This window comes from Gambusia affinis, linkage group LG01 (assembly GCF_019740435.1).
Source record: "Gambusia affinis linkage group LG01, SWU_Gaff_1.0, whole genome shotgun sequence".
In the NCBI taxonomy this organism is placed as follows: domain Eukaryota; kingdom Metazoa; phylum Chordata; class Actinopteri; order Cyprinodontiformes; family Poeciliidae; genus Gambusia; species Gambusia affinis.
Window position 1 is genome coordinate 935,188 of NC_057868.1, and position 27,355 is coordinate 962,542.

The 27,355-nt window shown below is 39.6% G+C and overlaps 1 protein-coding gene across 3 annotated transcripts in view; it reads left to right on the plus strand.

The window, feature by feature from the left end:
* Positions 1-27,355, plus strand: part of atp2b3b (ATPase plasma membrane Ca2+ transporting 3b) — a 64,569-nt gene that overhangs the window by 10,101 nt on the left and 27,113 nt on the right. For all 3 annotated transcript variants that reach the window (XM_044117928.1, XM_044117910.1, XM_044117918.1), the window contains exons 3-13: positions 8,949-9,146; positions 13,391-13,648; positions 15,013-15,138; positions 16,863-16,988; positions 20,113-20,154; positions 21,453-21,617; positions 23,797-23,868; positions 23,980-24,122; positions 24,499-24,631; positions 26,456-26,565; positions 27,197-27,331. In XM_044117928.1, the coding sequence (XP_043973863.1) occupies positions 8,949-9,146; positions 13,391-13,648; positions 15,013-15,138; positions 16,863-16,988; positions 20,113-20,154; positions 21,453-21,617; positions 23,797-23,868; positions 23,980-24,122; positions 24,499-24,631; positions 26,456-26,565; positions 27,197-27,331 (1,508 nt within the window). The remainder of the gene's footprint in view (positions 1-8,948; positions 9,147-13,390; positions 13,649-15,012; positions 15,139-16,862; positions 16,989-20,112; positions 20,155-21,452; positions 21,618-23,796; positions 23,869-23,979; positions 24,123-24,498; positions 24,632-26,455; positions 26,566-27,196; positions 27,332-27,355) is intronic.

The window sequence follows — 27,355 nt, forward strand, 5'->3', positions numbered from 1 at the left end:
ACGTGTAGAGAGCTTAATGGAACTGGTTTCCATTCCTGAGCACGTCTTACACCAGTAAATGGACTACACCAGATGGGTAAGGCAGTTCCCTTGCCTGGTAAAAACCAGCCCCTTGTTCTACGCTTTCCTTTCCCCAGAGAGTTTGGATCTTTGAGTGTTGTGAAATAATTGCTTCACAACAGCGTAAACTCTGAAAAAGAGGCGTGGATTCGGTTGCTGAATTGGATCTGGTTTTACCCATTCGCTGATGTTTGGCTGACATATGTAATGTGCTTGTGAGGGAAGCTGCACTATGAAGCTTACTGGAAATTGCTTGCGCTGTAAGCAACATTTCCTGAGAAGAGCTGAGTCAAACACACATATTGGCAGCAATAAAATCTCTTAAACGTTCCCCTTGCTCCAAGTTTAACTGTGCAATATTTGGAAGCGTGGCCAATGTGAGTGAACTGCTTCGTTCACCTCCTCTACTGCTATTGTCGTCGTCGTAGTTCACAACTCCTCCTTCAGTTTGCTGATTGGCCCGGTTGAAATGAATCCTGAGAAATCCATTTCAATGGGAGAAATCCCAGACGTAGCACTGAAGGGACCCAGACCTTCTCTCATAAAATCCATAAATACACTTCTGGGACAATATGTTAAAATTCCCATAAACACAAGGGTCTGGTTTAGAGTTTTATCACAATATTTTGTATCATTGTGATAATAATGAAATTGATTTAAAAAAAATAAACAGATTACTTCCTTTTAGGTAGCTGCATGGCTCAGCTTCCTAATGCCACACATGAAGACTGGTCTCGAAAAACATTCCTATTAAAGATATGATTTATATCACGTAGCTGCACACTTCAGACTTCACTTAATCATACTTATGAATTTACTGATATTTATTGATGCTTTTGTGGGGCAAGAATAGTAAAATTAATATTTTATTCTTTTTTTACACTGACAAGCATAAATTTACATTCTTATGACAAGAATTTTTCATGAGAAATGATAAAGATACAATCATTTCCTGTCTTTGCCTGTTCCTGTACTGTAAATGAGCACAGTGGTTCTAACAGGGGTGTGGTAACACGCTACGCCCACTACTTCAACTAGTTGTAACCTAGCAACACAACAGCGGCGACAAGTTGGCTCACAAAGTCAGCAACAGAAAGAAGAATAATGTCGAACTGTCAAATAGAGAGAAATAGAGATGGATGAATAAAGGAGGCTGAGTGAAAGTGTGTGTTTAACTGCAGCATCTGCGAGGTTTGTGTGCGTGCGTGTGTGTGTGTGTGTGTATTTCTGTGAGTGAACAAGGGAGGTGGAGGAAAAGTGTAAGGGGCTGCTGGTGTTGAGTTACAGTAAGTCTGTGTTGAGTGTTGCTAATTTGATACTGTGAGTTGGTCAGGAATCAGTGCAGCAGGTCCCAACAAACCCATCACAAACACACACACACACACGGACGTGTTTCGGCAGAACCACCTACTGAGCACAGTTTACCCACAAATACGCATAAATGCTGCTCTCTGGTAACTTCTTTGGAGCCACAGCTCAAAAGCTGCCTGTATGAACTCGAGTCAGAACCCAAAGCATTTTAATCTGCTGCTGATCGGCTGCATCCTCTGCCTCCCTGAGTCCAAAAAACAAAAACCTGAGGGCTGGATTTGGCAGATCCGACGGTGAAATATGGGCAAATGCATAGACATGCATGGATACGTTACATTGCACTTGGTCCTGTACATGATCTGTAATGTGACACGTAAAGCAGGATGGGTCTTAAACCAACAGAGTGAAGTCCCATTCCCTCTCTCTGACACATATGGATGCACCAGCACTGCGGTGTGAGAGCATTACATCCTCAGCAGACAGCCAGAATGTAGGAGGGACAGCAATTTGGAAGAGGGAGTGAGAGACTGTATGTGTTTTAAGAGGAGAAAGCTAAGGGGTGAGGAGGGAGAGCTTGAACAGCTTGCCGCATTGTCAAGGACACATCAAGGAGAGATTGAGAGAGAGGGAAGAGAGCTATGGAAGAGGGATGAGACGGAAGAGAGGAGAAGAAAGAGAGCTAATGAAAGGAGGATACAGCTCTCTGCGATTACTCAGCACTGGGTCACTTGTTTTGTGTCGCTCCTCTCTTTGCCTCGGCCTGAACCCTGTTGAGTGTCAGAATTACACGCAGCTGCTCTGCTGCATGCGAATCCCTGCAGCAAGCATGTTTCATCCAGGATGGAAAGACAGCCGACCGAATCAGCCAACCGCAGCTCACAAATCCCCGCCTTCCTCGGTGCTGGTAACCAATTGGAAAAAAGAGAAAAGAAAGAAAAACTCCTCTCAAAACATACACACTGGAGCAATGACATCACCTGTTGCTGGGCAGAAACCTGTTAGACACAGGAAGCCCTGGACCTAATATCCCGGTCACCTTGGAAACTGCTGAGGCTGAAGGGGAGAGGAAGTTGAGGAGGCTGCAGATTGAGGTAGACTTTGCAAAAACATACATGCTCTCAAAATATTTATTTAGATTAACACATGAGCAAAATACACTTGAAGTACAGGAAGAGCTCTTGGCCTGACTCTGATTTAGTTGAAGAAATTAATTAATCCATTTTATAGAGCCACTTAGTCATTTTTAGGGTAGCAAAGGATCTAGTGCAGTAAGCAATAAATCAATTAATCACATAATGACAAATTAAAACAAGCTCAATAATTTCTATTTGCATGATTGTTTTTTTTCTATTTTCTCTCTCTCTTTCTACCAAAGGAAAAACAAAAGTCGACAGTCTGGTGAGCACAGTTTACCCATCTAGGCAATATTCTTTTTTGAAGAATAGTATTGTTTACAGAGACTTCCGTATCCATTTTATTTATTGTTTTGAGTTGTTTGGTTCATTTATTTTAGATATTTAGAATGTATTCAGGTCCAGTGTTAAATGTTTGTTAAAACTTAATTTGTATTGATCTTTGAGTGGGTGTACTGGCCTCATTATGCTGTCACAATTGTTTCTGTTGCAGAAAGGAAATAGAAACAGGAGCCAATGGAAATTAAAACAGCTGAACATAAACTTATAAAAGACTCTCACGATATGATAACCCAGAGATAAAATATCACTGTTTCACCTTTACACAACAACTTCTAAGAAGAATGTATAAAATGGTCTAACTTTTTACATATAAACAGATCTGCAGCAGTTATTATCACCGCTACTGTAACACCATAAAACACTGATTTGTAGTAAAGGGTTCTTAACGCTAAATAGGCATCGATGCTTTCCCCACTGTTGCCAACTCAGCAACTTTTTAGACAAAAAAATCAATATAAGCCAAAAACATTGACATTTTCAGACTTTATTACGTTTTTTTTTGTTAAAAAATTCCACCCATCCATCTATCCATCCATCCACCCATCCATCCATCCATCCACCCATCCATCCATCCACCCATCCATCTATCCATCCACCCATCCATCCATCCATCCATCCATCCATCCACCCATCCACCCATCCATCCATCCATCCACCCATCCATCCATCCACCCATCCATCCATCCATCCATCCATCCATCCATCCATCCACCCATCCATCCATCCATCCATCCACCCATCCATCCATCCACCCATCCACCCATCCATCCATCCACCCATCCATCCATCCATCCATCCATCCATCCATCCACCCATCCATCCATCCATCCATCCATCCACCCATCCATCCATCCACCCATCCATCCATCCACCCATCCATCCATCCACCCATTCATCCATCCATCATCCACCCATCCATCCATCCACCCATCCATCCATCCACCCATCCATCCATCCATCCACCCATCCATCCATCCATCCATCCATCCATCCATCCATCCATCCATCCATCCACCCATCCATCCATCCATCCATCCATCCATCCATCCATCCACCCATCCATCCATCCATCCATCCATCCATCCACCCATCCATCCATCCATCCACCCATCCATCCATCCATCCACCCATCCATCCATCCATCCATCCATCCATCTATCCATCCATCTATCCATCCATCCACCCATCCATCCACCCATCCATCCATCCATCCATCCACCCATCCATCTATCCATCCATCCACCCATCCATCCATCCATCCATTCATCCACCCACCCATCCATCCACTGTCCATCCATCCATCCATCCATCCATCCAGCATCCACCCATCCATCCACCCATCCATCCATCCATCCATCCATCCATCCATCCATCCATCCATCCACCCATCCATCCATCCATCCATCCATCCATCCATCCATCCATCCATCCATCCACCCATCCATCCACCCATCCACCCATCCATCCATCCATCCATCCATCCATCCATCCATCCATCCATCCATCCATCCATCCATCATCCACCCATCCATCCACCCATCCACCCATCCATCCATCCATCCATCCATCCATCATCCACCCATCCATCCACCCATCCACCCATCCATCCATCCATCCATCCATCCATCCATCCATCATCCACCCATCCATCCATCCATCCATCCATCCATCCATCCATCCATCCATCCATCCATCCATCCATCCATCCATCCATCCATCCATCCATCTATCGGTTTGTCCTTATACCAATCATCTATCTCCCTTCTGCCCCTCAGTCTTTTTTCAGGTTTCATTTTCAAAGCCTGACCTCTGTAGAAATAACTTCAGAAGTAACCTTGCTATTACATTTTAAGAGCCGAGCATTCTGGATGTTTTTGTCTGAAAAATGATGGATTAGAGAAAGATGATTTTGATTGGTCAGCCTATCTGCTCAGGTACAATCGGCAGCCACCTGCTTAACTTGGTAAATATAGTTTTAGAGCAGTGTTAAGTCAAGAGTGTTGGGTGGTGTCTCTGTGCGACCAAGTGTGGAGTGCTGTTTGTTACACAGTCAAATATTAACATCACTAACTTGGGTTATTTTTAAAAAACGGGTTTCGTTTTTGAAGTTATATTTATCCATACATCCGGTTCCAAGCTATATATTTAGTTAGCCAGCTAAATATTTATCTCTAAGGTAGATATTTAATTAGCAATCTCCAAACTAAGTATGCAGTTCGAGCTCATACAGTATGATAACACAATTCAGTATTGATTTGAAGTGTTTTTGTCATACGACCTGGATGCCATTAAAGTATGATCCACAATTTTGCACACAAATATTAAAATTGAAGCAATGACAATCTCATGAAATCAAGTGCAGCAATAATTTAGTATTGATTCTCAGTGTTTGGATCCCATGGAAGCCTTTGATTTTTGGCGGTCTATTTGTTTACATGTTTCAGCCGAGTGTAATTTGTTGATGGTCCCTAAAAGTACCAATATGTATTGGAGGGAATATGTGGCGTTTCTGTGACAGCACCTAGCATGAAAAACCATTGCTGTTAAAAATTTAACTTTGAGAAATGCTCCCCCATCCCCCATTTTTCTCGTATGTCAGGCTAAATAGCCCAAATTATTGCTGCTAATTATTAATTTTGCCTGTGTAACTATTGAAATGAGACCCCACATGGGACCCGAGAACATCTGGTCCTCTTTAATTCAAGTGAAACGTATGGCCAATGTCTTTTGGCTGCTGACCGTAAAAGCAAAGCAACAGGTGGGGGAAGGGCAGGGCTCTACGCAGCTGGAAGAAATTCAGGTGTGTCTCCTTTAAACTCCTTCAAAAGGTGTTTAAACTTAGTGACTGGTTTAATGGACCTTTTTTTAAAAAAACTTTTTAAAATCTTAGAATGCGTTAATACTGTCAACTGATCAATTGATCTCTGTCAGTGTTTTGTATTTAGTGTGGTCCCCTGATTTCTTCATTTATTTATTTAGAAATAAACTGTTGCCTATATCGGATTCAGGTGGAGAATGCTTTGACCTTTTTGCTGACTTCCTGTTGGTTTTCTCTTTCCTGCATGTGTCCTGAGGACTAGCTACCAGCCACTGCGGGGTCTTTGTCTTTTTCTGCTGTACTTACAACAATTAACCCTTTCATGCATGATTATAATCCTTTGTGTCAGGATTGTTTTTCCAATTTTCTTTGATTTTCTCAAGGCATAAAAAAGTAGGAAAAAAAGTTTGTAAAAAATGTTTTATTTTATGTTTTTTAGGTGAGCAATTGTAATTTTCTCTAAATACAAAGTTGTTATTTGAAAAATACATCAGTAGTATTGTTATTTAGGGGTTATCTGATGTCACAATATTTTTTTACCTGCAAGAGTCGTCTGCAGGAGAAGGAGGGACCGGGTCGGTCGGCATGCCTTTTTGTCTGTCAGCCTGGGCCGGATTTTAGCAGGGGCTTACCGGGGCTGCAGCCCGGGGCCCCGGCATTTCGGGGGCCCCGAAGGATGTTTTATATTTTTGTGAATGGATAGTGTCAGAATTTAATCAATCACTGCATGATTTTGACAGCACCGATGAAAAATGTTCCAATTTGTTCTGGCAAACGTCCGTCTTGAATGCTTGCTTGTTATTGGTCCACTTTTGACGCATCTTACGCATTGGGGAGGAGGAGCGTCAAGGGAATATTATTTTACAATGGCGGACAACCGAAAATATGACAGCGGAGCGCAGAAAAGAAGGAAGAGAAAAGAAAAAGAGCATCGCGCCAAAGAGGCGACAATCAAAATGCCTAAACTGACAGGCTTTTTTAAACCTGTTAGCGGAGATGGAGCAGAAACCTCATTATCCCCGCTCCTCAAACCCTTAGCTATGCTAACACCGGCACTAAGATCCCGCCAGAACCTTTAACCGTGACTGAGTCGGTGGCTGGACTGGCGTCTGTGGAGTCAGAGTCGGTGGAAGCGGATCTTCTTCCGCAGATGGAAAGACGACTGTGGATCCGCACAGTACCGATCCGGCGCATTTGGGGAAATTGACGAGTCCGTGCGAGCTTACTGGGCTGAGCGAGGACCGGAGAGCTGTCAAAATATGAATGTTGGCTTTCAAGCATCAGAACGGGTGTACAAGCATCAAAAGCGTCACTTCTCCAAATCTCACTTTAAACGCAAGATGTTAAATGGTGAGTATATCGAAAGACCGTGGCTGCTCTACTCTCCATCCACGGAGCTGCATTTTGTTTTGCATGCCGCATTTTCAGCAATGCTAATACTCAGTCAAACTTTGAAACTGGTTTCAGTGACTGGAAGCACAACTGAAAGCAAATGCCTAAACTTTAAAAATCCTTCAGAGGGCAGCACTTTGGACTTACCTGGGTCAGGATATTTTCTGAAAACTACAGTATGCCTGATCTCTTTTTTCTAGAAGATATTGTTTATATCCATGTTCTGTCTGACTGGCAGAGAAGCACTTTTTTGACATTTATTTCCTCCACTATTTACCAAGAACTTTAAAACCAAAGAAACAGTTTGAGTTTTGATATATTCCACTTGTACTTATATGAACTTGTAAATGCTGGGGATATTTGTATAAATATTGTTTTACTCGCTTTGCTTTGTAAAAGTATATTTGAGCATTGCACTTTCTTGCACTCAATCTGTTTTATAGTTTGTGTTGAAGTCCAGGCAACAATAACTATTCAGTGATTTTATTTTGTGATGCAAGCATCATATTCTAGTTTCAACCCCAACATGTGGTTTAGTCTTTCTAGAAAAGAGTTCAGAGTTGTTTGTAGTTTGTGACAACTGGCTTATTAAAGTTGTAGGTTGTCAAAACTTACTGTCTGGTCATTTTCTGCTCATCCTCTAAAACAAAACAAAACATATATATATTTATATATATATTTTTTTTTTACTTTCTAGCCCAGGGCCCCCATCCTGACTCCAGCCCAGGGGCCCCCATCCTCCTAAATCCGGCCCTGCTGTTAACCATAATTCTGCTGGAGATGTCTCGATACAGCAGTCCCACCCACTCATCAAACCTGGAGGCTGTCATATTTAAATATGCATGGCATATATATATTCCCAAAAGGGAAGGCAGGTATCAGTAAAATATAATGGCTGATGTACACACAGGTCTTTTCATTGACAGATAGCCTTTTATCATGGTTCGCTCTCTTCTCTGCCGCTAAGCCTCATGGGAAAACACATAACAACATAACAGCACCCTCTAACCGCATTGCCAATATTTTAATAAATTGAAGACAGCCAACACTTGGAAGGCTACGCCTAACAGCTAAAGGCACTGGAGCCTCATCATGGTGGGTTCGTCCAGCTGAGTTTTGATATATTCCACTTGTACTTATATGAACTTGTAAATGCTGGGGATATTTGTATAAATATTGTTTTACTCGCTTTGCTTTGTAAAAGTATATTTGAGCATTGCACTTTCTTGCACTCAATCTGTTTTATAGTTTGTGTTGAAGTCCAGGCAACAATAACTATTCAGTGATTTTATTTTGTGATGCAAGCATCATATTCTAGTTTCAACCCCAACATGTGGTTTAGTCTTTCTAGAAAAGAGTTCAGAGTTGTTTGTAGTTTGTGACAACTGGCTTATTAAAGTTGTAGGTTGTCAAAACTTACTGTCTGGTCATTTTCTGCTCATCCTCTAAAACAAAACAAAACATATATATATTTATATATATATTTTTTTTTTTTACTCTAGCCCAGGGGCCCCCATCCTGACTCCAGCCCAGGGGCCCCCATCCTCCTAAATCCGGCCCTGCTGTCAGCCATATTGGATTTAACAAAAGTAATTTCTTGCATTTGCAGCTGATGGCCAGTAGTTGATAGTGTATTTTATGATGCATCAGTGTCCACTTCAGTGGTCTGTGTGCATTTATAACATACAAATCCACAAGAAGCACAAGAAAATGGCTTCTAGATAGCTGTCCACTGTAGTGACCACTATGCATGAAAGGGTTAAGATGAAATTTGGATTATTTTAGATCACTAATTACTAAAATCTCACTGGCATTAGACTTTCAGTCGAATGTTGGATGTGATTGCACCTTGCTCTAATTTTTGTTCTGACCAAACACTTTGGATCTTTCAGGTGTCAGCGGCGACCCAGCAGATTTGGAACGTCGATGTCAAGCTTTCGGCCGGAACTTCATTCCCCCGAAGAAGCCCAAGACATTCCTGGAACTAGTGTGGGAGGCTCTACAAGATGTCACCCTCATCATCTTGGAGGCTGCCGCCATCATTTCACTCGGCCTCTCCTTCTACCAGCCGCCTGGGAAGGAAAGTGAACGTAAGGAGAAGGGTGGTGTTGGGAGATGTGGGTTGGTTTGACAAAGGTCATCTTTATATTGCAAGGTTTTTACATGAGGTAACAACACATACAAGCAAAGAAGGGCATTTCACCACAAAGAGGCATTGCCGAGAAAAATATTTAATAAGTATTGAATGGACAACAGAACTCGGCTACACACAGCTGGAGGTAGATTGTGAGCAGCCAGCAGCTGTGCAAAGTGGCCAGAAGATCTATTTTGCTTCCATTTATTCACAGTGGAAATTAGAGAACCTCAGTGTGAGACACTTTGGTTGGTAACTGTGGTTTAATAAAAGGGTTTAAATGAATTCTGCTCGCATTCTTGCGTTAGAGAGCAGGGCTGGAGGGATCGAGCTGAAAGGTTACAGAAATATTAAGATGTTTGAATGCAGCAATCGCTTTCAACTTTAGCTTAAAGAGATTGCTAGAACTCACAAAATTTCAAAATAATCCAAAACTGTTTTGTTCTATTTGGAAATTTAGCAAATGACTGAAATCTAAAATTTAATACTGCATACCAAAGTATGAAGTATCAGTAATAGCAATGGTTTCTCAAACAGTAAATGAGTCGTGCTTACAATTTAGAAGACATAAAAAAATTCAAGTTGCATATTGTAAATTGTATAGTTTATTTTAATTTGTCTAACTAATTAGTCTAACTTCTTGTTTGGGCCTGCAATCTTTGCCTTATCCTGAAAGTAATATTTTACTGTGCTTTAATTTTTGTCTTGTCATATCTGGTTGTAGTGAACGAAAACTACATCAAATCATATTGATGTTCATAAATCAATCAGTCTCATCATGACTTTGCAAGATTGATCCCAAAGATTAGAATATAATGAACCCTGACGACAATCAGACTTGTGTGTGAACAGTTAACAGCCTTTTCAGCTTTGGGAGCCGAGAGTATTGTCACAAGATTATAGTAAGATGAAGGAAGCTCATAAAAAGAAAGCACAACTAATGGCGCCGGCCGTTAGCGGAGCGCTGACCGCAGCTTCTGTAGGGAAGTCTGTGTGGATGTGGAGTCAGAGCCATGAGTGGTGAGACTGTGATGTTAATTGACACAGACTTCTTTCATAATTTCATAATGTAGTGTTCAGCCTTTGCTTACATCTTGACTTACCTGACCTGGCTTCTTCTGTTGCAGGATTATGATTCATGTCTCACATCATGACATAAAAGTCAGATAAAATGCGATAAGAGCATTCTGATTGCAGATGCTTAAAAAATAATCAGATTTCATTTAGTACCATATATGAAAGTGCCGCAGATTGGATGTTTTGGGGGATGAAAAGATTGAAATTGAGGCGTTGGCAGATTGCGGTGAAAGATTTGGGTTTGGGTTGCATTCACCTGCTGTGTGAACAAAGTCTCAGTTTCAATGAAGATTCCACTTCCAAAGATGGATCAGCCGGTTGGGAACTAATTGACCAATCAGTCGCAGAAAATACGTAAAAGTGATCACACAAACAGCTAAATATGGACAAGGCTTACTTTCACAGTCAATGGGGAAATAATAGTTAATTCTAAACTATTTCATAAAATTTACAGCTAGGTTATTAATCCAGATTATAGATCATGTTTGTGTTTGACAGAATCTATATGCTGACCTTCTGGTGACGTCGTGGTTAAACAAATTGTATCCAATAAAACAAAAAAGTAGAATAAACCAAGGCTGAGGCATTTGTCTTATGTTATTACGTAGCAATTCTGGAGGTAATTTTGTTTTTGGTTGTTATCTATTTTGTTTTTCTGTATAAGTAGAAATAAGTAAGAAATAAGAAGAAATTTAAACAATGTTGAGGAGAGACAAAAGGCCTAAAAAGAAAGAAAGTTTCAACTGCGGTATCCTGGTGAAAAGGAAGTGGTCTGAGTGAACAGAGAATGCAGATATGGGACAATGTGGTTCAGTCTGAAACCTCAGAGTGTGCACTTGGTAGCAAGCCGCGAACTGGTGCTGCACAGCCAGCGCTGTGCATGAAGCAAGCATGTTGAAGCAAGCTGGATCTGGATGGATTTAAACTGTCAAGTTAAATCTAAACTGAACAAGCAGCTCTGCTTCTTTTGACAGTGAATGGCTGCTGGGAACCTTTAGAAAAAAAAAAAAACACCAGCAAGTTCATGCAGAACAGAGCTGATATATTAATAGCATAAGGAGAATAATTTGCCTCTTGTGAGGTTGCCATGCGATCAACTGAGTAAGAAAACAACACGGCTTTTTGTGGGAAACTTCTACTGGTGAAATGTTGTTCTTCCTTGCTTTAGGTAAAACCTTTCTTCTGAAACTAGGTGACATTAATGAACAGTAATACCAGAATGTGCCTGCATACCTGGCAGGGCATGGCGATGCCGGATCCGGCCGCAGAGGAAATTCAGATCCCAGAGAAGGAGAGGAGAGCAGCATCTTAAAAAAAAAAAAAAATTTAAAAAAAGCTGTGAGACATTCTCTCTCTTCTGACCTTCTCTAAGATGAATAATTGTACAAATGTGTTGAACTTACATAAACGATTATGCTGCGCTTGAGATGAAATTATATAAGAGCAGAGCATCAACCATGAATCGCATTTAATGTCTTCAGGAACAGTAGTGGGCTGGTTTTTGAGACTGTTTGGAAAAATATGTGCAGTTAAGCCTGAAATTATTCACACCCCTGAAAAACATATATATATATTTTAAATTGACTAATGTTTCTTCTTATTAGAAATATTAATATTTTGAAGTGGGCCAACTACAATCCTGACTTAAATCTGACCACATCCCGGAATCCGTAGAGGGAGTTAGAGATTAGGGTGATGGCAAGGAGCACATCCAGCCTCAGAGTTGGTGCTTTTAGCAAAACACATATCAGAAATATCAGTGGAAACGTGTTGAATACTCGCCAACAGATATAGGAAGTGTTTGATTGTTGAATTGCCAAAATTTTGTTTGCGAAGGGTGTAAAACATGTATAACAAGACAAATTTATTGAAATGTAGATGAAAACAGAGACGCCCCTATCAGAAGCAAATTCAACCAAAAAATGTTGTACATTTTCCTAGGCTGTGAATAATTTTTTGGGTTACCAACACATGAAAGCACTTATGCTGGAAATTAGGTCATTTTAGCATACAGTGTGAAAGTACAGAAAATAGGATGAAGTCATATAGATGTAAAAGGATGATGGTTCGTAATTTAAATTCAATGAAATCATGAACCGAACAAGGCCATAACCATGGCATCATTTAGCAACATTTATTAACCTTTTTAAGAAATTAATGTCTAAATTTTACAGAAATTAAAGCTCAGTGTAGAAAATGTATCAGATAAATCCGTCCATCCACTTTCTTACACCCTTGTCCCTATCGGCTTTGGGAGGGTTGCTGGGGTCTATCTCCAGAGAGACATTTTGGGCGGGAGGCGGGGTCACCCTGGACAAGCCGCCAGTCCATCGCAGGTATCAGAGATATTATGATCTTTATTTCATTAAAATGGTAACTAGTAGACGTAAACCAACTGCAGTCGTCTATCTGATCACGGATCTTGTTTAAAAGCCTGACCTGCTGATTGGGATTTTGGATATTGATTTTCTTGAAACATTGGGAAAGTAATATAGCGACAAAGTTGCTAAATTGGCAACAATAGTAGGGTGATTGCTGTCAACCTTCCTCATACAGATGTGACCTGTATGCAGGTCTGTCAGCCAGGCTCTCCAACGGCAAAGCACAATGGGACAGTGGCTGATTTTCAGACCTTTTTTGAGGCTGTTAACATTGGTGGATAAGATCGGTTTCTATGTACAATGTAAACTACAATTACACTGTAAAATTGTGGGTGAAATATTTTTTTCTTTCATGGTCACGTGGCATTATCGTTGTTAGAAATGATGCGGCGGGTCAACGTTTTACTGTAAGACAAAATGTTTTAACTTAAGAAAAATTATGTTTTTTCAAAAATGAACATGAAAACAACTTATAAAATGAATGTACAAATTACTGTTTTCACCAATGAATTTATTCAAGGTAACTTCATATCAAATTTGTAGTTTTGAATTGCTTTATAGTTTGTGGATTTTTCCTTTCACAATTTTACTGTATACTGTACAATTTTACTAACCCTATCTCCTAAAATTAAGTAAATGTGGGTCAATTTAAGGAGCCACCAGTGGAAATGTTACACTAGTTGGTCAGTTAGTAGAGTTTGATTGAAATGTGCAACCTAACGTCTACAACTCCTCTCTTCAGTGTGCGGGGAAGTGAGTGGCGGAGCGGAGGATGAAGGGGAGGCTGACACAGGCTGGATCGAGGGCGCTGCCATCTTGCTTTCTGTTGTGTGCGTCGTCCTGGTGACGGCGTTTAATGACTGGTCCAAAGAAAAACAGTTCCGGGGTCTGCAGAGTCGGATCGAGCAGGAGCAGAGGTTTGCGGTGGTTCGGAAAGGAAACGTCATCCAAATTCCCGTGTCGGACATGGTGGTGGGGGACATGGCTCAGGTCAAATACGGTAGGGGAACTGCACCATCCTGCATAAGCTTACTGTTTCCCTCACATTGAAAAGTTGCAAAGAAGGTATAAGATAAAAAAGTTATGCAAATGATGTAGGAAAATCATGTAATTAAAATTACGTGAGTTTGGTGTTTAAACGTTTATGGAACTTATGACTCTTTTTCTGCTTCAATATGACGTCACAGAAAAAGAACCCTGATAAACAAGTTAAAAACATCATGTTTCATAATTTTTCATGCATTTGAATGAAAAAATATGTGAACTTCTTTAAAAGAAGTTGCATTAAAGTCATGTTATTTTGTCTCATTAAGTTGAGTTACGCTGATCAGATCTATGTGACCAAGTTCTGATCTGCATTTTTTGAGAAACTTTGACCTGCCATTATCAATTTTAACCAATTTCAATTTCTCTTTAAGAGCTATGACATAAAGACACAATAACAGTCTATAAAATTTATTTTTCTAGCCTTGCTTCAGTGAGAGTTCATTAATTATTTATCTTAGAAGCAAATGTGACGCCATGATGTGTTTGTGGGAGTGGAGAGTTTCTATGAAAGTGTTTCACCGATATTTTAAAAGAAAGACAAAATGGTCATGGATTTGATATTTTAGACAGCTTTATAGTTGTGGTTATTAGGTGTAGCATCACTATTACATTGATCTCTATCTGCCAACGTTTCCAAGTCCAGCTTGCTCCAGGACAGAGAGGCTAAACGCCACTGCTTTCCTCCCTGTCATCGTCTGACAATCTTGCTCTCTCTTGTGCTCTCACAGTGTGAAAGAACCATGTACATATTTAAAATTGAAAAACTATTCATTTAAATATCCTCCTTCAGCTTCTGACTCTTTTTTTGAAACAACTAACTCATACTGGCAGCAGTATGAGTGAATTTAGTGCAATTCTTTGGCTTCTGTTCAGAATTTTTCTCCTTTGTTCATCAAACTTACACGTTTTCCCTGTAATATTATTTAAATAGTTAATAAATAAATTATATTCCTGGTCAGTCACCCAATGTTACAGTATTTGTAAATATTCAGATTAGCCAAAAACTTTCCTCTTCTATATGTTTTTACATTGACTTATTTTTTCACTTTGGTAAAGTCATGTTCTTTAAACATAAACATCTATGTGAGTCTCCTGTGAAGGTTTAGTTCTTTTCCTCCTTCCCTCTGACTCTTTGCCCATTTCCTCATTAATTATTCAGTCTATCAATGGACTGCTGGTCCCTGTAATATGTAATGGTATCCACTTCTTAACGCAGGAACAAGATACTGTATATTGAAACAATAAGCGCGTGCTTGAAATCATTTGAACAAAAAAGACAAGCATACAAAGGTGATTGAGATGGGCTTTGTGCTCCAGGTGACCTGCTTCCAGCTGACGGTATCTTGGTCCAATGCAATGATCTGAAGATAGACGAGAGCTCCCTGACAGGAGAGTCTGACCACGTGCGCAAATCTGTGGACAAGGACCCCATGCTCCTCTCAGGTTGGTTCTGACTTCTTGCTACTCTTATGATCAAGCTAGCTTCAACTATATGATTTATATCTGCACTACATGATTTGATTGTTTTTAAAGGGCATAGTTGCAAATACAAACGTAGGTCATTGAATTAATTAGAATCCCAACTCACATTGTCAACTAAAAAGGTTTGGATTTAAGTTGATGGAAAGTGCTGGGCATGCAGCTCTACCACTTTTTATTTAAAGAGTTCCTTGGCGGCACAGGAAGCAGCAACAGTGATTGAGGTCAGATTTGTTGGTACATTTCCTAGGAAGTCACTTATTGTTCATCCACTCTAGGTAGGGTTGCGAATAACACCAGGAAATGAGAAGGAGTCATTTCAGAACCACAGCAACAAGCTGCTCTTGCAGAACGATAAATTCAGACACCCTGCCTGGAAACCTTCTGGCCTTAAAGGGGCAGTGTTATGTAAAATCAACTTTTATAAGTTCTGCATCATGTTATAATCTTGTTCCCTCATCAAAAACATGCCGGGAGTGTTGCTGTCAATCTTTAATGGAGGTTTGAGAAATCCTTTAATCTCCCACGGCAACCATTCAACAAACGCTAACAAAGCTCCACCTACTTCCAGAAAGATCCTCCTCTGAGCTTGTGCCTCACAGAGTACCCCTCGCTCACAGCTCCCCCACTCAACTCCTCCAGACTAGCGGCAGCAGCAATTAGCAAACAACTGGTGGAACTAAGACTTTCTATGATGAGTCTGCTGAGCTCATCATAGGAACAACTTTTTAGTGCAATACTCTTAAGAATGGTAGAGAAGCATTTTTGTGGTGACATACTGAAGGCAGAGTGTCCGAAAGAGCAGGAGTCTCTTAAAGAGACAGAGGTCAATTTTAAGATGTTAAATTGCAAAATCTAAATTTTTAAAGTTACTTTTGATATATACAGCATTTTTATTACTGAAGGTAATAAACTTACTTAGCTGTGTTATAAAATGGCACTATATGCATGGAAACTACATGATACCGCCCCTTTAAGAAACTTCTCTCTTCACGGTTTTCTTCTAGTGTGTGTTAATGACTTTGTTAAAGTGAGCTTCCATTTTATTGCTTAAAATTACAGTTGAATTGAAAAACTTTTTATATCCTAATTTATGTTTTTCTCCACAAAGCACTGCATTAGTTTGGACCCATAATGCTGTGAGGTGATGGAGGTTCAGCTTCCTGCAGGAAAACTCCAAGCATAGAGCCACAGCTACAATGGAATGACTTAGATCAAAGCATATTCAAGTGGGACAATGGCCCAGTCAAAGTCTCAACCTAAATACAACTGAGAATCAGAAACTTGAAAACAACCGTTCGCACTTGCTCTCTATTCATTCTGACTGAGCTGGAGCTCTACTCTTTTTAAGAGAGTGGGTAAAAATTTCAGTCTCTAGATGTGCAAAGCTAGTGGAGACAAAGCAAAAAATCTGGTTGTAACTAAAACCATGGATCAGTTATGCTATTTTGTGTTGGTCTGAGACATAAGATCTCAATAGAACACACTGAAACTTGTGATGACATAAGAAAATGTGAAAAAGTCCAAGTGGTCTGAATATTTTTTTATGCAAGGCACTGCAAAAAAAAAAAAAGGAAGAACATATAAATGCAAGATTACACCTTGTTACTGTTATGCTTTTATAGCAAAACTTCATAAATATCTCCTGTCTGTGAATGAAAGCCAACCCAAAGTGTTTTCCTGTGAAGGAACCCATGTGATGGAGGGCTCAGGTAGGATGCTGGTGACAGCCGTAGGTGTCAACTCCCAGACGGGCATCATCTTCACCCTCCTTGGTGCAGGAGACATGGAGGAGGATGGAAAAGAAAAGAAAGGTAATCTACCCGGCGGTGAAACACACGACTAAAACAGCGGTTTACAGTCAAAACATGAAAACTTTTCTTCTGGAGGTGCTGTTCCACTTATTTGTAGTTTTGCGTGCTTTTATCAGTTTTTATTTGTGCAAATTAATTTCTAGTCATGATTATTTTAAACTGGTCCTAAATGAGTAAGTATGACTACAACACACCCACATAAATGAATTAATGAACCAACCACAGAATTAGCCCACTCATGCCTAAAGCAAGAGTCCTGTTAATGACTGAGCCTGATGATGATCTGAAGAACTTTGGTATAAGGAGCCTAAAGTTATAATCCAGAGGTGTATTCTTTCCACTAACTTCAGTGCAACAGTGACAAAAACACAACTGAGTAATGAGGTGTGAAGTGCAGGGTCTTACATGTATATACATTTTTTTAAAATGTCGTTACACAAGTACAGTAGACTCTACCGAAAGTCTCAGTAAAAAAACATAAGGAAGAAAATACAGTGAAAACTTGTGGTGTGCACCACTAACTAAAAAATTAGCAGCCCTAAAGCAATTAGCACCTTAAGCGAATGCTTAAGTGCTAAAGCGCTCAATTCAAATTATTTCTGCCCTTGAAAACTACAACCCTCAAGCACCAATTTAATTTTGATAACCAAAACTTCAAAACAGATGTCGAGCACTATTCGACTGAAAGTTTAAAACAAAGCCGAGTAAATTAACGCTTAAGAAATTATCCATAAAAATTTGTTAGTGGCAATGTGGCCACCACTTGTGAAAACTATGATGTTTTAACCTAAGGCCTTTCCTTGGGAAGAGTGTTTGTCTAAAGGTGCAACTTTAGCATGACTAAGTAACAACTTACTACGAAATGCAAAAACAAAGAAAGACTGCTTCATTGGTAAGAAGCTATTCTTCAATTGTGTTCGGTGTGAATTTACAGAAAAGTTTGACTTGAAGATTAAGCTACATAAAATATGACAATTAAGAAGAAAAGAACAACACAAAAGCGACCAGAACCGCAGAGCATTCCAATAGTAATAACAACTAAAAAGCAAAACGATGACGCATAAAGCAATCATCTTTGATACATAAAGCTAGATGATCATCTTTGCTTTATGTATTTGCTAAAAGCAGGCCATCATATAATGACCATAAACAAATCCAAAAAGGGCTCCATCAGATGCAACTCCCCGCAATAAGTCATTAAAAAATAAATCACACCATGATCCTCCAACTACTTCCTGTCTTCTTCTTCTTCATGGTTTGTGCCAGTGGCAGCATCTGGTTGTTGATCGTGTGACTCGTGTAACGTGGACAAAGTGTTTGCGTCGCAGTTTTACGCAATAAACCAATTTTCATGCGACTGAAAAGCCACCTCATCCTAGCATCAAAACTTTTTAGCAAAACATAGGAGTTTTGTTCTAAAATGGCATGTTTCCATTAAGTAAATTTATTTTTGAAATGTCACATTGCACAGTCATATGGTCAATGGAAACGCAGCTTGTAGTTATTGCTTGCTTCATTGTTGCCATTTCTTTTTCTACTATTGTTTTTCCTCCCAATTAATACCTCGGCATTGTGTAAACAGTTAGCTTTTTTGGTAGTGATCTTTTGTGACTAACCTCACAGTGGCCACACACACATAAATTCTTTTATTGGTCTAAAATGAAATGTTAGAAGATAACATAATTATTTTAAAAAAAGTATCAATGAGTAGCAGGCCATCATATTTTGTGTTTTTCCTTCCCTCTTGGGAGTCCTGCCTCTTGGATAAGGGGATGGGAACAAGTTGTCACTTTAGTGCCCTGAGGCGTGTTGTTTTCATAATCCATGCACACTCTCACGTTGCTCCACGTGTGTGTGCTGGTGCTGCAGTTAGTCAGATGCCTTGCTGATTTCAGATAACAAATCTGACAGGAAGCACGCCCGTTTACACTAATAGATCATTTAACCAACGTCCTCACCATCCCCTCTCTCTCTCTCTGTTTTTTTGTATGTTTCACACTTTTATCACACCTCCTCTCAGCTTCTTCCCTGTCTTTTCTCTGCTTATCCACACCTCTCACTCCTTGTTTACCCCGTTGTTCTGCCCCTCTTTGCACTCCCCTGTTTCTCCTTCTCCTCCCTTAATTTGAGCGAAAGAGAGGCTGTACATTCAATCAATTATTGAAAGAGCAGAAGGGGAGGGTGGTTGGAAGGGGGGATGGCAAGGAAGAGATTGAGGGTAAAGCGTTGTTTGGTCAGTGCTCAAAGCATTAGTCTATTCTCAAATCTGTTTTGGAAGTGCCCTGCGTTCAGGAAACGCAGGCTGCACAGACTTTCAGAAGCACTTATAGTTAACGTCATTAGCAGCTTCCACTGCTGCTCTGGCTTCTGCACAGGAATGTATGTGCCATCATTGGCATCTTCGAAAAGAGAAAACATCATCCTGGACCGCAGCAACAGACTGGCTGACGATGGCCAGTTTCTGAACGAAATACTCTCGTGACTCCTCACTCTGCTCTCAGATATGTATCTGCGGTGTTTATCATGAGCTGGATCGTTCAGGCTGATAAATGATTTAAATACCGTAATATGCCAGCTTTTCCTTTCACCACATTTGTTTTCTTTTATAATTGTGTCGTTCATTTTCATGCTGAGGGAATATCATATGACATCTTTCATTCGTTGCAGTCATTTGAACAAATACTCACTTGTAATTATGATCACATTCATTGCTTGAGTTTCTTCTTTATTTTTCTCCTTTTTGGCCAAATTTCCTCCCAAAACCTTTCTTTCTCACAGAGGACAGTACTCAGTTGCTCATCTCTGCAGATGCCACTAACAGCACAGTCACCAATGGTATGTGAGCATAAAGTTATCTGCCCTGTCCCTTTCCTCAGTCAGTGAATGGACCCCGCACTGTGCAGTGACAGGGACAATATGATGGGCATTTAACAATGTCTTTCAGTTTCCTGATCGACTGTAGCAAGATGAGTGCACTTTGCTTTCTCTTTCCTTTGGTATTGTTTCTGTGTGTTCATTTTCTGAATCTGGAAGTGTGTGATTGTCCCCAAAATCAGAAATATGATATGTTTGAGTCTAAATACACTTCTGTTTAACTCAGCTTTCTTTTTTCTTTTTCCCTCAGGAAAACAAGCTGATGGAGCTGTGGAGAACAATCAGAATAAAGGTAGGTGTTTGGGGCAATTCGGTTAAATCCAGTGTAAAGTCCAGCAATATGTAATCTCAAGGCGCTTTACAAAAACAAAACAAAAAATTAAATTCAATCCAATCCAATCATACAGACAGGTTCCAAGTCAGATACTAGTTGATCCTAGTTATCAATCAATGCAGTCAAGTTCAGTTTATTACACAACAGAATACATTTGTCTTTGTTAAAGCAGCAGTATGTAACTTTTATAAAAAAAAAAAACTTTAAACATTTGTTAAAACTGTCTCTATATCGTAACAGTATAACATAAGACAAATAATCTAAGAAAAGATGGATGTCCTCCATCTCCTCCCTGAGATACTATTGCACCACTCTCATCCAAAGACAACCAATCAGAGCCAGGAGGAGAGTATTAGCTCTGTCAGTCACCTGCATGTTTTCCCTGCTCAGTGCGCTGATAGAGGAGAAACAACTTACCGTTTCTGGAAAACCATTTATCCACCGGGTGGCCATGCTGATTAGCCTTTACATTTATGACAGGTTATGTTAGTTGCAGCACAGCAAAGAGGAAGGATGAGAGAGAGAGAGGGTGGAATGAGCAGCGCCACACGGAGGGTGATTGACAGCGCCAAGACCTGCCTCCTGCCTCTGACTGATTATTTCTACTTAGCACAAGAAGAAGATTTCAATTTTTTTCACAGATTGTCAGTTTCATACTACAACATAGTGACAGTTTTAGCAAATATGTAAAAATAATATATTTTTTATAAAAGTTACATACTGCAGCTTTTAAAGGATGAAATAAAAGTTGCCTTTAAGACAAGCTTTTGGTTAAAATTATTGGATTATCAGACTTCCTGGATTTACTATAGTAGGCAATCGTCAGCATAACAATTAACTTTTTTGATAAGTAACATTGAAAATTGTGTTGTCTGTAAGCCTGGTGGAGACACCTCAAAAGACCTACAATTTTATTTGAAGCACTAGTTTAAGAACCTTGCAACTTTTGCCTTCCACTGTACAAGTATGCACTTTATGGTGCTGGTCTATCAAATCATTTCTCAAAAAAGTAGATTGAGGTTTTTGGTTGTAAGAGGACAAAATGAGAAAATGTCCAGGGCTACGAATGCTTTGACAATACACTGTAACCGAGCTTTAGGTTGTAAGTCAATTTTTTAAAGTACTCTTTTTTTTTTTTAAAGTTGCTACTTCAGATTTCAGTTTTCGAGATGAATATGGCTGTGGCACTGACCTACTTCATCTTAATGTGTAAAGGTTTATTAAATGTTTTCTTTTGACGTGTTTTTTTTTTCTAGCCAAGAAGCAGGATGGTGGTGTTGCTATGGAGATGCAGCCCTTAAAGAGTGCAGAGGGAGGAGAAGTGGAGGACAGAGAGAAGAAGAAGACAAGTGTCCCAAAGAAAGAGAAGAGCGTTTTGCAGGGAAAGCTCACCAAACTGGCTGTGCAAATCGGCAAAGCAGGTGCAAAAATCAGCCTTTAATATGTTTATGTGTTTATGTGTGGCTGAACGGTGCTTATTAAGTCAATTCAGGGTATTTATAAAGTGCTAATTAATAATATGTAAAGGAGCGTCAGTACATACAAGAATAAATTCCAACTTCATTTACAATCCTGGTCGGTTAAATGTTCACTAGTTAAGGAAGGTAAATGTTTTATAAAGCATTTGGTACAATTAATGAGACGTAAACCAGAGTACATGCCGTATGTACTTACATAACATAACATAACATAACATAACATAACATAACATAACATAACATAACATAACATAACATAACATAACATAATATAACATAAAAAATTTCCTGTCAATTTTGACCATTTTTATACGCATAAACATGGTGGGCTGCCCCACCACTTCCACCTCCACCCTTAGCTTGTTTTTTAGGGGGAAGCTTGCACATTGGCGTATGTATTATCACATTACCTAGCGTTACTGTCTCCTGATATTTTGCAAATGGTATTTTATATTGCCTGATTTCCCAAAACAATTATTCACATATTTTGATGCTTAAATAAACTGAGAAGAGAGGTGAAATTCTGACCCAATTTTAGCTATTTTTGTAGCTGCAGCCACTTTTAACCCTCTTCATTACCATCAAGTCGGAACACATGGGATTTTTTTTTTCTTGCGTTTGAAACTATTATTATGCAATGAAAAAGACATAGTAATACCGATTGACTTCCAAATACTGAATTTTGCTCCAATAACATGAAAATAGATTCTCATTGTCTTTTTATAATTTTGTCCGTATGATGCTCCTCTTTCAAATAAAATTTCAGTTCTGTTTTAGCACATTAGCCGACAAAGTCTTCGATCATGTAAACTACACATATCTCTGTTGGGCTTCACTCTGGGCTAGGCCTCTTTGCTCCATCCATAAACAAACAAACCAATAACAACTGGGCAACAACAATCTCCTCAGTGTAACCCGATAGTTTTACGGGTTGAAGCTTGAGCATTACGTGGAAAGGAAAGTCGAAGCATAATCACGTTTAAAATGAGGGGAGAGACATAAATGACCAGTATAAGTCTGCTGCCACGCACATGCAAACACACACACGCACACATGCACACTAAGGTAAAACATCATGCATGCCTTCAGAGAAAATGCTGCAGCTCTTTCTCTGTGAAATATTTAAACTTTGACCTAAAAAAGGCTCTGAATCTTTCATTCACCCACAAACAGTGTTGATAAAAGAGCTGTTTAAAATGGCATCATTCAGTTCTAAGTCTTCAGAAAATATGGGCTCATGGTCATACACAGGAGTGTGTTTAAAAAGTAAGTAAACAGTTTCGCAAATAGATGTGGTACAGCTGTTTGTCAATTGGTTAATAAATATGAACCACCAGGAACCCTCACTTCAAAGTAGAAACAGGACGATGAAACTGAAGTCTGTGATTCCTGCTAAAAGGCCAGAGAGCAGAAAATCTTATTTTTTACTGTGTTGTGTGGGAGCAGGTGGGATGGGCAATAATTATATTATTAATTATTACTGGGGGGGAATCAGTTGCAACATGGATAATAATTTCTATTAATGATGATAAAAACTGATATTTGCAAACGCTGAACAGAGATTGGTGCTTTTGCAGATTTTTTTTCCCCCACTGTTTATTTTATAAAAACATCAATAAAAATGAATACATAAAAAAATATGATTGGATCAAATAATTGTCGGCTGCTAATGTGACATTTGTTGAAACTATTATGAGTTTGAACTGATGAAGATGATGAAAAGTGGCTCCTCTTGTATCCTCGTTAGTATCGTTCCTTCATAGTTTTCTTTGATTCTCCAATCCTCTTGCACACTTATTAGGATGGATTGTGTTTTTGTTGTTTTTACCTTAAATATGTTGCATATAATATTTACGGCCAGTTTTGTAAGACTTTTTCTGCTCAGGATGGCTTCCAATCCTGGAAGAGAACTTGTCTTGTGGTTTGAGTGTCTAATAGAACTGACAATACGAAAATAGCATAAATAAAAGTACATTTTAAAAATTCTCTTGTAGCTGACATAAAGCAGAAGACGCCTATTATTTTATATTATATATATATAATAAATATATAATAGTACAGCTCTAAGCAGAGTGCTTTGTAACTTGCTGTTTTTAATTTCACGTCTCTTTTCTCCCTCCAGGTTTGGTGATGTCAGCCATCACTGTCATCATTCTGGTGCTGTACTTTGTCATAAACACATTTGTCGTTAAAGGTTTGTGTGCATGAACCATTTTAGCAGAGCAATGCTGAACGCTGGCTACTCTAGGGAGCAAACTGGAAATGAAACTGTTTGGCTAAACATGATCTCCGGTTTGTGTTGCAGGTCATACATGGCTAACAGAATGCACTCCGATATACGTCCAGTATTTTGTCAAGTTTTTCATAATCGGAGTCACTGTGCTGGTGGTGGCTGTCCCAGAAGGCTTACCTCTTGCTGTCACTATTTCTCTGGCCTATTCTGTGAAGGTATAGCCAACACACCTGGTTCATGTAGTCAGCCTTCACTTCAGTTTTACTCCAGGTGCAGACACTGTCTGAAGTAATCAGTGTGATGTTTAAAATTCATTCTGGTGTTGTATTGAAAATCTCACTGTGCCGGTTAGTGTTCCAGTTAAAAACATTCAGGATAGTTTGTCAAAATATTTTTTAAAGCCATTGAATTAGTCCTTCTAGAAGTCTGTTTGTGTTTAAAGTTATAAAAAAAAAAAAACTTTGCTCTTTTCCTCATCTTTGTCCTGTCCAACATCACATCTCTCCGTGCACTGATGCACAAACCATCCATCATCATTCACTGCCTCCTCCTCATCCACCCCACTGTTTTCCCTTGATATCTCATGACCAGAAAATGATGAAGGACAACAACCTTGTACGGCATCTGGATGCATGTGAGACCATGGGGAATGCCACGGCCATCTGCTCCGACAAGACCGGCACGCTCACCACCAACCGGATGACTGTAGTGCAGACTTACATTGGTGAGACAGAAGAAAGTGCAGGTCAAAGATTAAAGCTGCATGTGCTGGGTTAGACAGAAGATAACTCCTGTTGCATTTAAACAATTGTTATTTCTAAGCTTATTGGGGTTTTTTCCAAAGGGTGGATAATTTTTCTACAAATCTGTGTCCTTTGAGCTAATTTCTTTTTCTTTTTTTTGCTACACAAATTGCCGTCCATACCTACTGGCAACTCTGGTAAAGATTCATGACCAGTCTTGAAATAACTGGGTTCTTTATCACTCAATCATGTTTATAGCCAACAAAGCAGTTCAAAGTGCTTTACATCATGAAAACATAAAAACATCATAAAAGTATTACACAGTCAACAGTTGTGAAAACCAGTAACAGATATTACATTTTGTCAAATGCCATCATTGAAGTCATCAGTACACATAAAATATGCTGATTAATGTTCAGTAACCATGAGTGAAAAGCAACTATAAACAGGTGGGGTTTTGAGTCTTGATTTAATGGAGCTGCTTCTCCATGTTTGGTTCTGGTTCTGGGGATACAGAGCAGGACAGAACCAGAAGACCTGAGGGGTCTGGAAGGTTGATATAACAACAGCAGATCTTTAATCTGCTGCTGTTGGTCTCAACCATTCAGTGATTTATAGACCAACAGTATTTTAAAGTCTATTTTCTGAGTTTCACGGAGCCGGTGGAAGGACTTTAGAACTTCCACTGGTTTTAAGGTGAGCAGCAGCGTTCTGGATCAGCTGCAGCTGTCTGGTTGATTTTTTAGGCAAACTTGTGAAGACGCTGTTGATGTAATCAATATGACTAAAGATAAAGTCATATTATCTTTTTTATCTAGAGTTTGTCTAGATCTCATCCATAATCTCATCTAGATAAACTCATCCATGAGTTTGTCTAGATCTTGCTGAGACATTAGTCCTTTAATCCTTGAAATGATCTTCAGGTGATAGAAGGCCAACTTTGTAACCATCTTTATGTGGCTCTGAATTTTCTGATCTGAGTGCATTAATACAGACTTCCTGATGGCAGAGTTTCAGAGAGAGTATGAGTTTTTAGGGACAGATAGGTTTTAAGGGACAGAAGCCCAATTTCAAGGCATTAAATTATTAAGTTAAATTTATTTTTAGTCATGTTTGATATCTGGCACATTAAAAGGAACAGCTTCGTGTCAGAAAGATGCATTGTTAAGCTGGAAATAACCAAAAGAAGATGGGCTCACTGTGGCTGTAAGAAGGAAATGGTCAAGTACGGTTGACCATTTCCTTCCCAGCAAGTATGCTGGGATGTTCAACCTCTGAACTGTCATGTGGATACTAGTGTCCCCTACTGTGTAGTGAGTGGCTATGAGTGGTTTCCATTCTCTTCACACAACTGCTGCTTATTGGATAGTTTATGTCTTTCTCTGACCATACTTTCCAAACACATGAGATGGTGGTGCATAAGGCTCTCTGTAGACCAACAATGTTGTGAAACAGTCAGACATTTATGTCTGGCACCAAAAACCAGGCTAAAGTCACCAAATTCCAATTTTTTTCCTCCATTTTAACACTTGTTTTGGACTCCAGTAAGTCTTCTTTATCATGCTGATATGCCTCAATGTACGGAGTTCCTGCCTTGTCACTAACTGATTGTATTTATGTTAACAAGCAATATAACTTGTTAACATAAATACATACATACCTTTAACCACTTGCTTCATTATGGTTGGTTGTGCAGGAGGCTCCACCTTTGCTTTTCAAACAAGCAATTGTCATACAGAGTGACCCTGGAGGGTTTAGTTTAGAGGTTATCATTCAAGGTGATGAAAGTGTGACTATTGTTTCAGGCGACGTGCACCATCGTGTGATCCCAGATCCTGGACTGGTCAATCCTCAGACGCTGGATCTGCTAGTCAATGCAATCGCCATCAACAGCGCCTACACCTCCAAGATCTTAGTGAGTAATCCTCAAACAAATACAAACATTTGTTCTTTAAAGCAGCATTTAAAAAAAAAAAATTAATCAGATCCTGGGAATAATGATGTCTTCTTTAAAAGGGAATTATCTAAAATTCACATTTTGCATGTTTCTATATTTCCACTTGGGTTTCTACTGCTTCTGAAAACAACCCAACTACTTAAAAAACCCACCCAGACAGTTATTAGCAATAAGTTATGAGCCATTTCAAAAACCTATGGAAATCAGCAGGCACTCTCCCTCACCTCGCAACCCCAGCGCATGTTGCCTGTCACCTAGCAACCCAAGCAGAGCTCCAACACATTTGGTCAGCTGGTTTTACCACTGTATGCACTGTACAATAACTGATGGTTAAAGACAAGTGTTTTATTGTTGACATACCTGTAACCACTTGCTTCATTATGGCTGGTTGTGCTGGAGGCTCCACCTTTGCTTTTCAAAGTTTCTATAATAGTTTCATTTTGCGGCCATTTTCACATCCTAACATGTTCAAGGAAGCATAACTGCTCACCTTTAAATCATTTGCTGTTTCACTCATCCTTCCTTTCTTTTCTGTATCTTCCTCTCCACCTCTATCATGCTAATTTGTATCACCCCTGTTCTTTAACAGCCACCGGACGTGGAGGGGGGTCTAGCCAAGCAGGTGGGCAACAAAACAGAGTGCGGCCTGCTGGGACTTGTCTTAGGCCTTCAGCGGGACTACGCCCCTGTAAGAGAGCAGGTCCCTGAGGAGAAACTCTACAAGGTAGAAAATCACAAACCAAATTCA